The sequence below is a fragment of the Barbus barbus genome (assembly GCF_936440315.1).
Source record: "Barbus barbus genome assembly, chromosome: 30".
Taxonomy (NCBI): Eukaryota; Metazoa; Chordata; class Actinopteri; order Cypriniformes; family Cyprinidae; genus Barbus; species Barbus barbus.
In genome coordinates this window covers 26,632,282-26,644,892 of record NC_136758.1, presented here as the reverse complement: position 1 = coordinate 26,644,892, position 12,611 = coordinate 26,632,282, and the positions used below count along the sequence as shown (strand labels likewise).

General features: G+C 35.5%; 2 protein-coding genes across 4 annotated transcripts; both read left to right on the top strand.

Annotated features, from left to right (window-relative positions):
* Window positions 1-205: 205 nt before the first annotated feature.
* On the top strand, window positions 206-5,565 carry LOC306850164 (protein FAM167A-like). 3 transcript variants are annotated; one of them, XM_079385628.1, is made up of 3 exons: window positions 206-275; window positions 4,145-4,756; window positions 4,957-5,565. In XM_079385628.1, exons 2-3 carry the CDS (start codon window positions 4,412-4,414, stop codon window positions 5,215-5,217), a joined length of 606 nt encoding a protein of 201 aa, XP_079241754.1. In that variant the 5' UTR covers window positions 206-275; window positions 4,145-4,411; the 3' UTR covers window positions 5,218-5,565. The 3 variants fall into 3 exon arrangements, with proteins under 3 accessions (XP_079241754.1, XP_079241756.1, XP_079241755.1); XM_079385630.1 differs by having other exon boundaries at window positions 228-275; window positions 4,321-4,756; XM_079385629.1 differs by lacking the exon at window positions 206-275 and adding an exon at window positions 3,971-4,006 and having other exon boundaries at window positions 4,957-5,554.
* A 1,350-nt stretch (window positions 5,566-6,915) lies between these two features.
* On the top strand, window positions 6,916-11,487 carry LOC306850249 (ras-related protein Rab-39A). Its single transcript, XM_079385768.1, has 2 exons — window positions 6,916-7,201; window positions 9,579-11,487. Exons 1-2 carry the CDS (start codon window positions 6,987-6,989, stop codon window positions 10,000-10,002), a joined length of 639 nt encoding a protein of 212 aa, XP_079241894.1. The 5' UTR covers window positions 6,916-6,986; the 3' UTR covers window positions 10,003-11,487.
* Window positions 11,488-12,611: the final 1,124 nt, after the last annotated feature.

Genomic DNA, 12,611 nt, shown 5'->3' with positions numbered 1-12,611 from the left:
TACTTTAGTGTTCACAAATACGCACTCGGTAATAATATAAGATATGCGTTTAAACGCTTCTTGATGCGTTTGACGCGAAAAGTTCATAAACGCTCCTCTGTGACGCGACGCGTACATTGCAAGCGATGTCGACCAATCAGAGCGCTCGTATTATAATGACGCGTCTTCACCAGTACCCAATCGACCAATGAACGACCTCCTTTACGCGACGCGGCATGGACGCGTTCATTCGCAGCAGCTGGGTTTGATTCCGTGTTTAATGCGGTTTGGTGAAGGTAGGTTGTTATTTAAACATTTTTATTCCTCATATCTCTATAACAGTAGCATAGAGGGATCATCTGTCATTGAAACGCAGCTCTTCTGTTTCTCAGCGTGTCGTCTGTAATATTTCCTCTGTGATAATATATTTGATTTCGAGCTTTTTGCATCGTCTAAGAAAATACGAGAATTAGTTTTTAGAGAGATCTGTGTATTAATTAAGGCTGTTGTTAGACCTAAATGATCTTTTATGAAATGTGCTTAACATTAATAAATTACACAAACAGGTCAGTTATTCTCTGCACTTAGGGTCACAGCAATACCCTATAAACTCTCTATTGATGCATGTTTTTAATGATGCATATTATTTTAATTAAATAATGATATAACTAGTAAATAATAAAAACAAATAATTCATAATTTTTAATATTTTAAATATTAAAAGTTTTAATTTACATATATATCATGATATGTATTTAATATAAGTATACACTTTTAAATATTTTAATTACTTTTTGATTTGGGATGAATTGTGAACTAGACATGTTTTTGCAAGATTCCCTCTTCTGAGGTTAGATCTCATGGCAAAGGTCAGCATGTTCTCATTATATTCATTCTTTTTGAGAGACAGCGTCCTGTTGCTCCGTGTAATGGTGACTTTTCCATGAATCAGAACATTGCAAATATACTGAGCAGCGGGAAACTTTTTGTAGCCATTTCATCCATTATATTTTCCACAGTGGACTCTGTTAAGTTAGCCAACTTTTTCTGTAGTTGGTCCTCCAAGCATTTTTCTTGAATTTCTAATATAATGAGTTGCATTTCTCCACAAAACTCACACAGTCTTGTGGAAAGTCTGTCACTAGAGCATTCCTCTTTTTAAAGAAATAGTTCACCCGAAAATGGAAACTGACTCACCCTCAGGCCACCCAGGATGTACGTGTGTTTGTTTAACGTCTTGTGAAGTTAACAGCTGCGCATTTGTAAGAAACAAATCCATCATTAAGGCCTTTTTTAACTTTGAACAGTTGCTTTCAGCTAGTATGAGTCCATAATATTGCTTTCTCTAATGAAAAAGTAATCTAATCTGAATCAGGAGAGAAATCTGCACAGATCAAGCACTATTTACAGTACTAAACTTGATCATCATGATGGAAGCATTATTATGGATTATGAACACGTATTTTGGCCAGAAACATATTAATGCTGGATTTGCTTCTTACAAACACCGCTTCTCCAGATGTTAGTGATGGACTGGAGTGGTGTGGATTTTTGTGATGTTTTTATCAGCTGTTCTGACTCTCATTCTGACGGCACCCATTCACTGCAGAGTGGTGAGCAAATGAATCTGATGAAATCTGATGAAGAAACAAACATTTTGCATGGACTGAGAATGAGTACATTTTCAACAAATTTTAATTTTGGGTAAACTATTCCTTTACAGCACTTAGATAATGTGATGCTATGATAAGACATGATAAAATATCATATGATTTGACATGATAAAAGCTTACTGGTCACATTAGGAGTTTGTCTGGTCTGCTCTGGTTGATGAGAACTAGAATCACTCAGAGACGCTGGACTCAAGGGGTTCCCAGTATAGCAGGCAGCTGCTGTGTCCTAGTTCACTGCTCAACCTCCTCCACAGTCATACGAGTCCAGCAGACTGTCACCAATATCATATATAAACAATCTGCTTCTATATATGACTTTGCAACAGTGCTGCTTGTCAAAACTCCAAAAAGAATGTTATTAGAACTTCTATCATGATTTGGAACCATTTCGAAATTGCTCCTTAAAGGTGGGGTATGTAATTTTTCAAAAACTCGAGTCGGGGCCGAGTACCAAAACAAACTTGTAGCCAATCAGCAGTAAGGTGTTTGTCTACTCATGATGCAGAGGAGAGAGTGCTCATCAGTGCACATGACGGACATTAACCGAACCGAGCGATGACAGAAAGATAGAGATGGCAGATAAAAAACGCGGAACGATAAGGCAAGAAGTAGGACCCGTGTACATATCGGATCAGCTTTCCAGCGCTGGAGAGAACTCAAGGAACGGAAGGCTTGAGATCGGGTGCCGAGGTTGCTTTGTTTCTTCTGGATAGGTGAGTAACACCGTGTCTGCACCGGATGCGCTGCGCCGTAACAGCTAAAGTCTGCCTACACTGGACGTGATAAAGCGACCTTTGAAAATCATTTGAAATTTGTATCAGCACGTCATAAACAACGCGGCAGCAGTTTTCTTTCAGAGATTTGTTGTGTCGTACCGCGCAGCATCCAGTGTAGAAAGCATCACTGATAATAATGACTTCTATATTTGGCGCACCGCTCGCATCTGGTGTAGACACGGTTTAACACTGGTTTTGCTTTGTTTCGCAGAACTAATCGTTGCCTGGGTTGCGTAGGCTATGTATGTGTGGGCCGGAGCTATCAAAATAGGGGCAAGACCCTTTTGGGGTAGGGGCGTGTTTCAAATATCAACATTGGCTTCCAGAAATCGCTTACCCCACCTTTAAGTGATACCGTCATGATAGAGGTATATGGGAATCTCCTGACTGTAATGAATTGATTGCATGATATCACGAATCTCCTGCCGTGTAAAAAGCAGACAAATTGTGACCACAGTAAATACTGTGTTCAGTTTACAATGCATCTGTTCATCCATTAATACAAAAGCTTCTGTTCACTCATGCATTATGTATGGACATGTTAACTCATTCATTACTTGAAATAAAGTAAACATTAAACCAAATAAGATAAAAATATAAAAAAACGTAAACTTATTTTATTTCAGCTGACTGCCAAGGCAACATTTCTCATTTGTATGAGTTTAAGTTAAAGTAAACTATAAACTAAAAATAAAACTATAAAGACATTTAAAAAAAAAAATAATAAACAAAAATTATTTTGTTTAAAATTGATCCGTGTAAATTACTAAAATTTAAAACAAAAATAGAACAAAGCAGATTTATTTAGTTATTTATTTACACAGAAACAAAGGCGAAAAACTAAAAGAATGATTAAGATTTTTTTATTTGTATAAACTTAACATCGCACACACACAAAGACAACATTTCTCATTTTCATTTAGTTTAAGTTGAAGTATTAATGTAACTTAATCTAAAAAACTAAAACCTAATAAGTCTAGACATATTGTAAAAATAAATAAAATGACAAAAAACTAATAAAAATGACAAATTTACTGAAACCGTAACTACTGAAAACAGCAAATATAAAAATAAAATCAAATTCAAAATATTCACTAAAACTATAACAGTATATTAATGATAGTAAACTTCGCATATTTGAAGAGTTCATTTGCAAAAACAGATAACGCCGTTTTTAACAATTTTCAAAAGTCATGTTTTTCATTGTGCATTCCAATTAATCTCAATCAAACTGCAGTTGGGTTATTTAGATTAATTAAAAATAATAACAACAACAAAAAATACAGCTAACTAACACAATAAAATCATAACATAATTAAAAACATGATTTTTTGAAAACAAAAAAGTTATCTGTTCATGCAAATAAACTCTTCATTTGTTTGTAAGACTAAGTTTTGACCCATTTTCTTGGTGTCAGTTTGATATATTATGCTCAAGGATTAGTGCTTGTCATTTCACAAGAGTCGACGATGAGTCAAGAACAAAGTTATAAGGAAGTAGTTATTATAAAAGAAGACTAGCTAGTAAAACGTGTGCACTGCTGTTGATATAAACTGTCATCATTACAGAACTGCACAGGTAGCCTATGCTTCTTTTACAAGAAGATTTGTACATTTTATACTATAAGACAGTTTAGCACATTAAAACATACAGTAGATTGCAATATTTGCATGGTTTGATGTTATTTGTGTTTCTGATGCCTCATTATTTAAACAGTCTCAGAAGTGAAACACTGTCTGCAAGTCCAGTTTGGAGAAACTGCAAAAGTTCAACGACACTGAGAGCAAAGAAATGAAAAACTGCATCTTCAGTAATGAATCATAACTAATGTGTGTGATATAAAAAGTTCTCTAAAGAAAAAGATATTTGCATTTTTGCATCCATGGATCCAGGTTACTTAAACTATATCCAGTGATGTTGGTCTGCCAACTTATCCCACGGAACGCTTTTTAGTTTTCCTGCAAGCAACACTGTGAAAAGCCAATGGAAATGTCCCATGCATCTAAGACCCCAGAAAGCCTTGCTGCGTCGCAGGTCGACCACCTCTCCAGTCTGAAGGCTTTGACTGAGAAGCTGAAGCTGGAGACCAGAAAGCCGTCTTACCTGGACTGGAGAGCGCAGCTGGAGGCGATGCTCACCCAGAGCCACAGAGACTCAGAGCCGCCAGCGGCCCCCGATGACACAGAGAAACTGAGAACATCAGGCCCTCTGAAGTGGACGAAGCCGTTGCTGGCCGTTAGTGTGGTCCATGAAGGGAGGCAGCCGTTAGGAAACACGCTGGGATTTGGAAGTATAGACCAAGCGCTGGAGTGGCTCAGGAAAGAGCTGGTGAGTTTTTTTTTTTTTCTTGGTTTCTAATAAATGAGTAGTTGGTTTATGTTTTAAAATCTATATATATAGAATATATTTAATATGCCAGATTTATTTAGTTTTTTTCATTTATTAATACAAAAACAAAGGTGAAAAGCAAATTGAATTGTTTTAGGTTTTAATGGTTTTAACTGTGTGTTTTTACCCTTCTGTCGCAGGCAGAGATGCGTGTGCAGGACCAGCAGCTCGCGCGTCAGCTAATGCGCCTGCGCAGTGACATCAACAGCCTGAGAATCATACAGACGTGTAACCAACACCGCGAGATGCTGAACGACGCCACGTTTGAGCTGGAGGAGCGGGACGATATGTCTGACCTGTGTGACATCCCCATGTCTCCTGGATTAGGTCTCTCAGAGCCGCTCAAGGTCATCGGGGTCACCAAGATGAACATCAACTCTCGCCGGTTCTCCCTGTGCTAACACAGCACTCAGTTTTATCTTACATGAATGAGTGCTTTATAGATGATCAAATATTATAGGATAAAGGTATTTTCAAAGTGTTTCTGATGTTGTGCTTTCATTGCCTTAAAGTCAACATAGAAGCTATGAGTTCATCTTAACAATCATCTACAGTGTAATTTACATTTACATGTAAAAACAGTTTTAAATGTTCAAAACAGCCTTGTCATTTATTTCTTTAATATTAGTTTTATGATCTGAATCCTTACCTTAGGCCTCTTATCCGCGTTTTTATTTCCATCTGTGTCTTTTATCTCATTAGAGCTGAATATTTGTTTCATACAACTGAACTTGAGTCAATAAAACAACAACAAAAAAACTATTATTTTTAAAAAAATTTGCAAATATTAAAATTTAACTTTATTTCATTTTCATTTAATTTGATTTACTTTTCAATGTGGAATCACTCACACACACACACACACATATATATATATATATATATATATATACATATCAAAATAACTTATTTCCTTTTACTATTTTATTTTTATTATTTTATTTTATTTTTTGAATGTGACATCAAAAACCTGTTGCATTATATTGTACCAGAATTTTTTTTTTTTTTGGGGGGGGGGGGGGGGGTGAACTACTATTAAAGACAAATCGCATTTTGGGGTATATATATATATATATGATGATATTATTATGATATTTTTTTTTATTATAACCTTCTGTAATTGCCTCTAAGTATGAGCATAATTAAAACCTTCCTAACTTGTCTTTTGTCATATTTTATCAGAGCAAAAACACCATAACTATTTGTAACAAAACACTGCCAACAAACCGGTTCTCCCAAAGATGAACACTGTTTTCTTCTGTGTCCTTCTGTTTGAGATCTCAGAGCCTCAGGAGAAAGTTCACAGAAGGTCAGGAACAGCCAAAAAAAACAATTATACTTCATTATAATACTGGTGTTTATAAAAGTGGTGTTTGCTAAGATAAGCGTCACTTACTGTTCGTATTTAATGCTAGTGTTGTGATCAAACAGTAATTAGATAATCCCTTAACATAGACATTATAAAGCACTATCCAAACTTACATTTTTATAATTGATGAACAAAAACGTTTTGTAACATGATATTTATGTACCATTTTCATGTTAATGCAATGTCTGATTTTAAAATGGGTTTCAAAGGATGAATATTGAGATTTTAAGTTTTCAATTGATTTATGATTTCTAAAGCGTTATCGGGAAAAAGGCAACTAAGAAGACTGTCTGTGACAAAGATCAGAACTCCTGTTATGATGTACATTTTTCAGATGCACTCGTCATAAATTAATCTATTAATTTTCCTACATAATTTTTTTAACAAAAAAAGTGGTACAATATCTATTTAGGAGTCTTAGACCTTTCCAACAATATATAGTTTGTCATGATTAGATTAGGATTTAATTGTAAAATAGTGAAGTAAACGTAGAGGGGACGGGTGACAGTTAAGAGGTTTTAAACTAATTAAAGATATCCTGTAGCATCTGTGTTACAGACATACAGTAAATGCTTTGGCAATAGTATACTGTTTCTCATTGTGCAACAGTAAAAGATTTCTGTTCTTCACAATGCCACGTTTTCACAGGCTGCTATTTTTATGAAATAGGTGTGTATGCATCATTACTCTGCAAACCTCTCCCTCTTTGTCCTTTTTAACCTGTTTGTTCAGTCACCAGAGGGTAAGGCCTACAGCAAAGACTTGCTCTGAGCTTTGAGACACTGACACAAGCCGCTCGTGATGCAGGTGCCGTGGAACTTCAGATTCGGGATCGTCATTCTCGGAGACTCGGCCGTAGGGAAATCGTCTCTTCTGCATCGCTTCACTGAAGGAACGTTTGATGAATCCCGTATGTCTCCACTGGGAATCGATTTCAAGGTGCATAACATGAACTTTGACCCTGATGTTGTGATCAAACTGCTTCTGTGGGACACGGCAGGACAGGAGAGATTTAGGTGAGTGTTTGTCAAGGAAACCTAATACACACGAGTTGACTCTGATGCTTATTGATGTTATTTTATTGTAATTTCTTTCTTTTTGCAACATATTAACCTGCAGATTAAAAAAATTATAAAAGTGGGACAACAGACTCTAGATTAAAATATAATTATAAGGGAAGCCAGTGTCAGCATTTTACGGTAAACAATAAAACACACAGATAAGACAAGAGTCATTTTAATATAATAAAAGCAGATTTGAAATTAAAGGTTGAACTGCTCTAAGGATAAGAGTATTTCTCTAAATCTGACGTTTTTTTCTTGAATCCCTACTGAGGCATATTTCTGAAGGATTTCTGTATATGAGTGATTCTGCGTGTTGAATGTTTCTCAGAGATTGTTGTATACACTGTAAAGCTTGTGTTTTTGCTTATTGCACTGTAGTCTATAGGATCAGATTTGGGGAAGGGAGCATGTTGCTGCTTTTAAAATGAGGAAGTTTTATTCATGCTTTAAAATGTTTGTATAACAAGTATGTTATTTTTCTATTTACTAGCATTTGTTGTTTTTTTAAATGGCATTGCTCATTTTATTGGGAAATAACAAAAGTGTTTTGGACTTGTAATACTAGTTTTTGACTGTTGACTTGAAATGACATCGAAGAGCTGTGCAATTTTCTTTTCTTTTTTGACTTTTTATCCATGGCTTGTCATTTTCTAAATATTTCTTGCCGTTTTGTACATTTAGTAGTGGTCAATATTATTTCACATCAATCTGTAGTTACTGACAGGAAGGTTACTGAAACAGGAAATGACCCTGGCTTGTGCAGTATTTGTCTATCAAATGTTTGTGGCCGTATGTGTGTTTTGATCAATTTTGATCAATTTAAAGGGGTCATCGGATGCAAAATTCACGTTGTTTGAACATAAATGTGTTTTGGAAGTGTGTGTACACATCCATCCTATAATGATAAAAATCCACCCAGTGTTTTTTATTTTAAATCCCCTTTCTCAAATCAGACTGTTGTGAGAGTCCTGTCAGAATGACGTAGTTCTGCACAGACCACGCCCACGAGAGTTGATTGACAGGGCCGTCTTACATTAGACCCGCCCTGAGTGAGCTGAGAGCTGTCCGCCTCCGGTGCAGGGAAAGACTGTTTTGTTGTTGGATGTAAAAATGAATATTGCAGTCGTCATTTACTCCTGACATCTGAGCCGCTGAAGATGCAGAGGATTAACCTTACTTTCGCTTTGAAGTGAATGCGCCATTCCCCGATCTACATAAATGCATCTATGTTCGCCCGAATCATTCGTGATCCAGCTTCATCTACAGAAGAAGTGATTATAAGGGTTTTTATGAATCTTTGCAAATCGCCTTTCCTTATAATGTGCTAGTTTAGTTTAGTATGCTCCATAGATATATACCTAGATGCCTCATTATGGACTGTTTCTATATGTAAGCCATCCGCCATTTTTGGAACGGTCTGCGACTCTTTGAGTGCATTGACTGTGTGCGTCTACAGCAGCAAGTTATATGCTTGTATATCTTTGAATATTCATTGATTATTATGGTGAATGCAAGATGGCTGCCTCGTCAACATATCTGGAGCGGTCGAATAGGGAGTCAGCAGAGCTCATTTGCATTTAAAGCTACATGGACTAGAACAGCGTGCTGAAAACAGGGCTGATTTTGACGGGGTAAAGAAGGTGTTTTTTACACTACCATTGAGAAATTTTAACCCAAGTATGTTAGAGACTTTTCATTAAGACCCTAAAGAATCATATCAACTTGTGTAAAATGGGCATCCGATGACCCCTTTAAGACCAACACAAAATGCTGCTATTCAAAATTTGGGGTTCATAAGATTTTTTCATTTTAACTTAGTTTTTTAAATAACAGAAATGACAGGCAACCTTCTGTTGCCAATGCAGATCTTTACAGCTCTTGCTGAAGTACCATTTTAGGAATTAAAATTGCAACCGCAAAAACATCATCACTATTTTAATTTATTATTTTCTGTTTTTTTTTTTTTGTCTGTTTCAATTTTGCCATAAAAGAAAAAAATAAAGAAAGAAACAAAGGCATAAAAGTATGTTGAGGGACATGGCTGTTTACTTCATATTTCATATTTTAAAAAAGGGTGTTCTTCATAAATCAGTGTCAATAAAGAGCAGTGTCAACCTGCATTAAATTATCTCTCTGCTAATAACTGTGAAAATATTTAGTACTTTGTTATTGTCAAGACTTTAAAATTTGTTCCAATGCAGACATAAAAATGACAATAAAATAATAAATAAATGTTATTAATTTAATTTAATTTAAAATAAACCCACCTTAAAATGTTCAGTGGCGTTAAGAGTTGCAACATGCGTGACTTTGACCCTTTTTCCTGCAGGTCCATATGTAAGTCTTACATGAGGAACTCTGTGGGCTGCATCCTGATGTTTGACGTGTCTCAGCGACGGACGTTTGACCGCGTGGCCAGCTGGCATCAGGAAGTCCTGGACTATGTGAAACCGAACCCGATGTTCTTCATGCTCGTGGGGCACAAATGTGATCTGGCCGTGGGCCAACAGGTCAGGAAGAGTGAAGGAGAAGCTCTGGCTAAAAAACTCAACATGCTGGCTTATCTTGAGGTGTCTACAAAAGAGACCATTAACGTCAGCGAGGTGTTTGAGACCTTGACAAGAGGCATATACACCCTCTTCCAGCAAGGTAAAATACGCACCCGAGATGACTGGCACGGGTTAACGGTTGGGGCCACCATTAAAAACAAGCCACCTGTGACCAAAAAGTCTGCCTTCTGCAACTGTGGATGAATGTACTGTACTGTGTGATTCAGACTCAACCGAACCTTCCTGCACAAAGTATTGTATTGAAAATGATGTTTACTACAGTATTTGACATGCACAGGCCTACTAGAACAACACTGAACAGTAGTTAAAGGGCTCATGTCAGGAGGAATACAATTTTAGATTAAAGCAAATTGTGAAAATAAATGTAGCGAAGTGCTGACACTCGCATGCAAAAATGGTGTTTAAAATAAAAAAGACAGAAAAATTAAAAACTAAAACTATTTTTGGTGCAATGATAATAAATCCTTTTTGGTGCATATCCGGGGAAAAAAATAAATAAATGAAAAATATTTTACATGAGCCCTTTAAGCTTTTGTGCATGTCTGTAACATATGTTTTCTCTCTATACGCCTGTCTGTTATTCAGTTTGTGACAGAAAGAGGAAATGGCAATTCAGACACAGAGGAACTAAAACTAACTTCAGACAGATTTTTATAGTATTTTAGTTTTTCTGACTAACTGTCAAAGCTGTGTTTACAGCTGTCATTTATGTGCACATTAAGAAAAACTTGCACATTTGTAAAAATACATATGTTAACGATTATTTTGTTTAATAAAGATGGCCTTTTACAAATCTCGCATAGGCTAGAAAAAGGTCTCAAATAATAGCTACAGCTCCATCTAGAGGCCTTGATAAACAACTTCCAATGGTAAGTTTCATTTTGAACAATTGATTTTATGCACAAAATTAATTAATTATAAACACATTGGTTTGTAGCGCAAATAGTTTTACCGTTTACTATGTTATTCTTAGTCATTTAAGGCTAATGAATCGGAAGTCTCGCACATTCACAGGAAATTGCTTGCTTCTGCTATCAAAATAAGGTGGATATTGCACTAAATGGCCATTGAATGATGCTTTCACTAATCTTGCATTGAAACTGCATTGCTAATGTCTATTTTAGCCGAGATTTCAGACTGTTCAGGTAATAATCTTTATTGCTCAGGAAGATGAAGAAGAATGCTGGAAAATTAACTGTTTCATTTCAGTCACATTTTATTGTATTAAAATGACAAAGATACAAAATTTAAGCATTTGTCCATGTGTACATTTGTATCTTGTTCATCTGTGGAATCTGTACAATACATATAAGCTTTGTATCATTTTCATAAAACTTCAGATGCTGCATAAAATTTCAAACAACAAAACAGACAAAGATATTTGAACTCATAATGGCATGTATCTAAAATCAAACAAAATAGCTTGAAAATCTGGCACATTCCCTAAACCCTTAAACACGGTGTATAAAATTAATAAAATAACTGTACGTCTCACATTTGCCTTTGGAGACAACTGTATTTGTATCTTTATGCGAGCTACAAAATAAAATACATGAACTCTGCTGCTATTTACCCTGATCTGCCCCGTACACGCGCTGTGTAGCGGCCGGCTGATGTTAGTCCATTAAAATACAGTTTGAGGTTAAGACTGAGATGTAGCAATATTGCAAAACAAAACAAAAACTGTTTTCTTTCAGCTCAATTTCTAGAATCATATAAGACCTGCGTCAAATTGAAAACATTAAATAAACAAAGAAATTAGGTTGATTTTTTTGCTGGTGATTATTGAAGAGCAGCCTCATGAAATCAGATACTTTCATTTTATGAGACGAAAAGAGTCGAGACCACAGAAAACCATTCACATCTGACATCATAAAACAATAAATCCTCTGAATTACAAAGACATCAGACAAAATAAGAAAAGAAATCACTAAAATAACAACAAAAAAAATCTAAATATACCCGAATCTTCAGAATATACTGTTTATGCCGTTAAATCATCAAATATGGCACACCCATGCAAAATTACACAGACAATTTTTTTTTCTAATATCCTTTTTTGGGCCTCTCTCTCTTTTTTTTTTTTTAAATATAAAAGCTACTGAAACACAGAACATTTTTCATATCAAAGATACAGCCAAATCAAAACAGTCAGATATCTAAAGAATAATATACATTTTCAGATTCCTTACATCTTTAGACAACACGTCACACAAAATTAAAAAATAAATATATACCTTGAATCCATTTGAACATTCGGATAAACGCAATAACATTAATACAATCCACCGATCCAATCAAAAAAAAAAAAAAAAACTATAATCAGTCTGACAAGTAAAAAACTACCAAACTTTTCAAACACATACTTTAGAATATAAACCCTGACCAGACAACTAATTGCTAAACTACCTTTCAAGTAAGAGAACATCCTTAAAACACATTTATGGGTAAATCACTCCTCACTGAGAAATCAAATGTCCTCTGTATGTAGGTACGTTTGCTCGGGGTCGCCCTGCGCAGCTTTGTTAATAAATGGCAATGCATAAATTAATAAAAGGTCTGTTGCAAGTTATATTTGGTCTCACAAAAGTGATAAATGGTTTTGTCCTTAGTAGGCATTTATAATTTCAGTGGTGGGAAATATATTTATTAAGAACAAAAACCACAAACCTTAAATGTCCATGCACAATCAAAACAAACTCTACTGACAGCATCAGAAAATGATTTGAACTCACAGCAAGGGCCCAGCTAACAGGGAACGTTCTCTGAATGCTCTGGAAAGGTTCTCAGTG

Coding starts and splice junctions, on each gene's coding strand:
- LOC306850164 (XM_079385628.1), top strand. CDS start 4,412: ATGGAAATGTCCCATGCATCTAAGACCCCAGAAAGCCTTGCTGCGTCG. Junction 4,757..4,956: donor AGTGGCTCAGGAAAGAGCTG/GTGAGTTTTTTT, acceptor CTTCTGTCGCAG/GCAGAGATGCGTGTGCAGGA.
- LOC306850249 (XM_079385768.1), top strand. CDS start 6,987: ATGCAGGTGCCGTGGAACTTCAGATTCGGGATCGTCATTCTCGGAGAC. Junction 7,202..9,578: donor GCAGGACAGGAGAGATTTAG/GTGAGTGTTTGT, acceptor TTTTTCCTGCAG/GTCCATATGTAAGTCTTACA.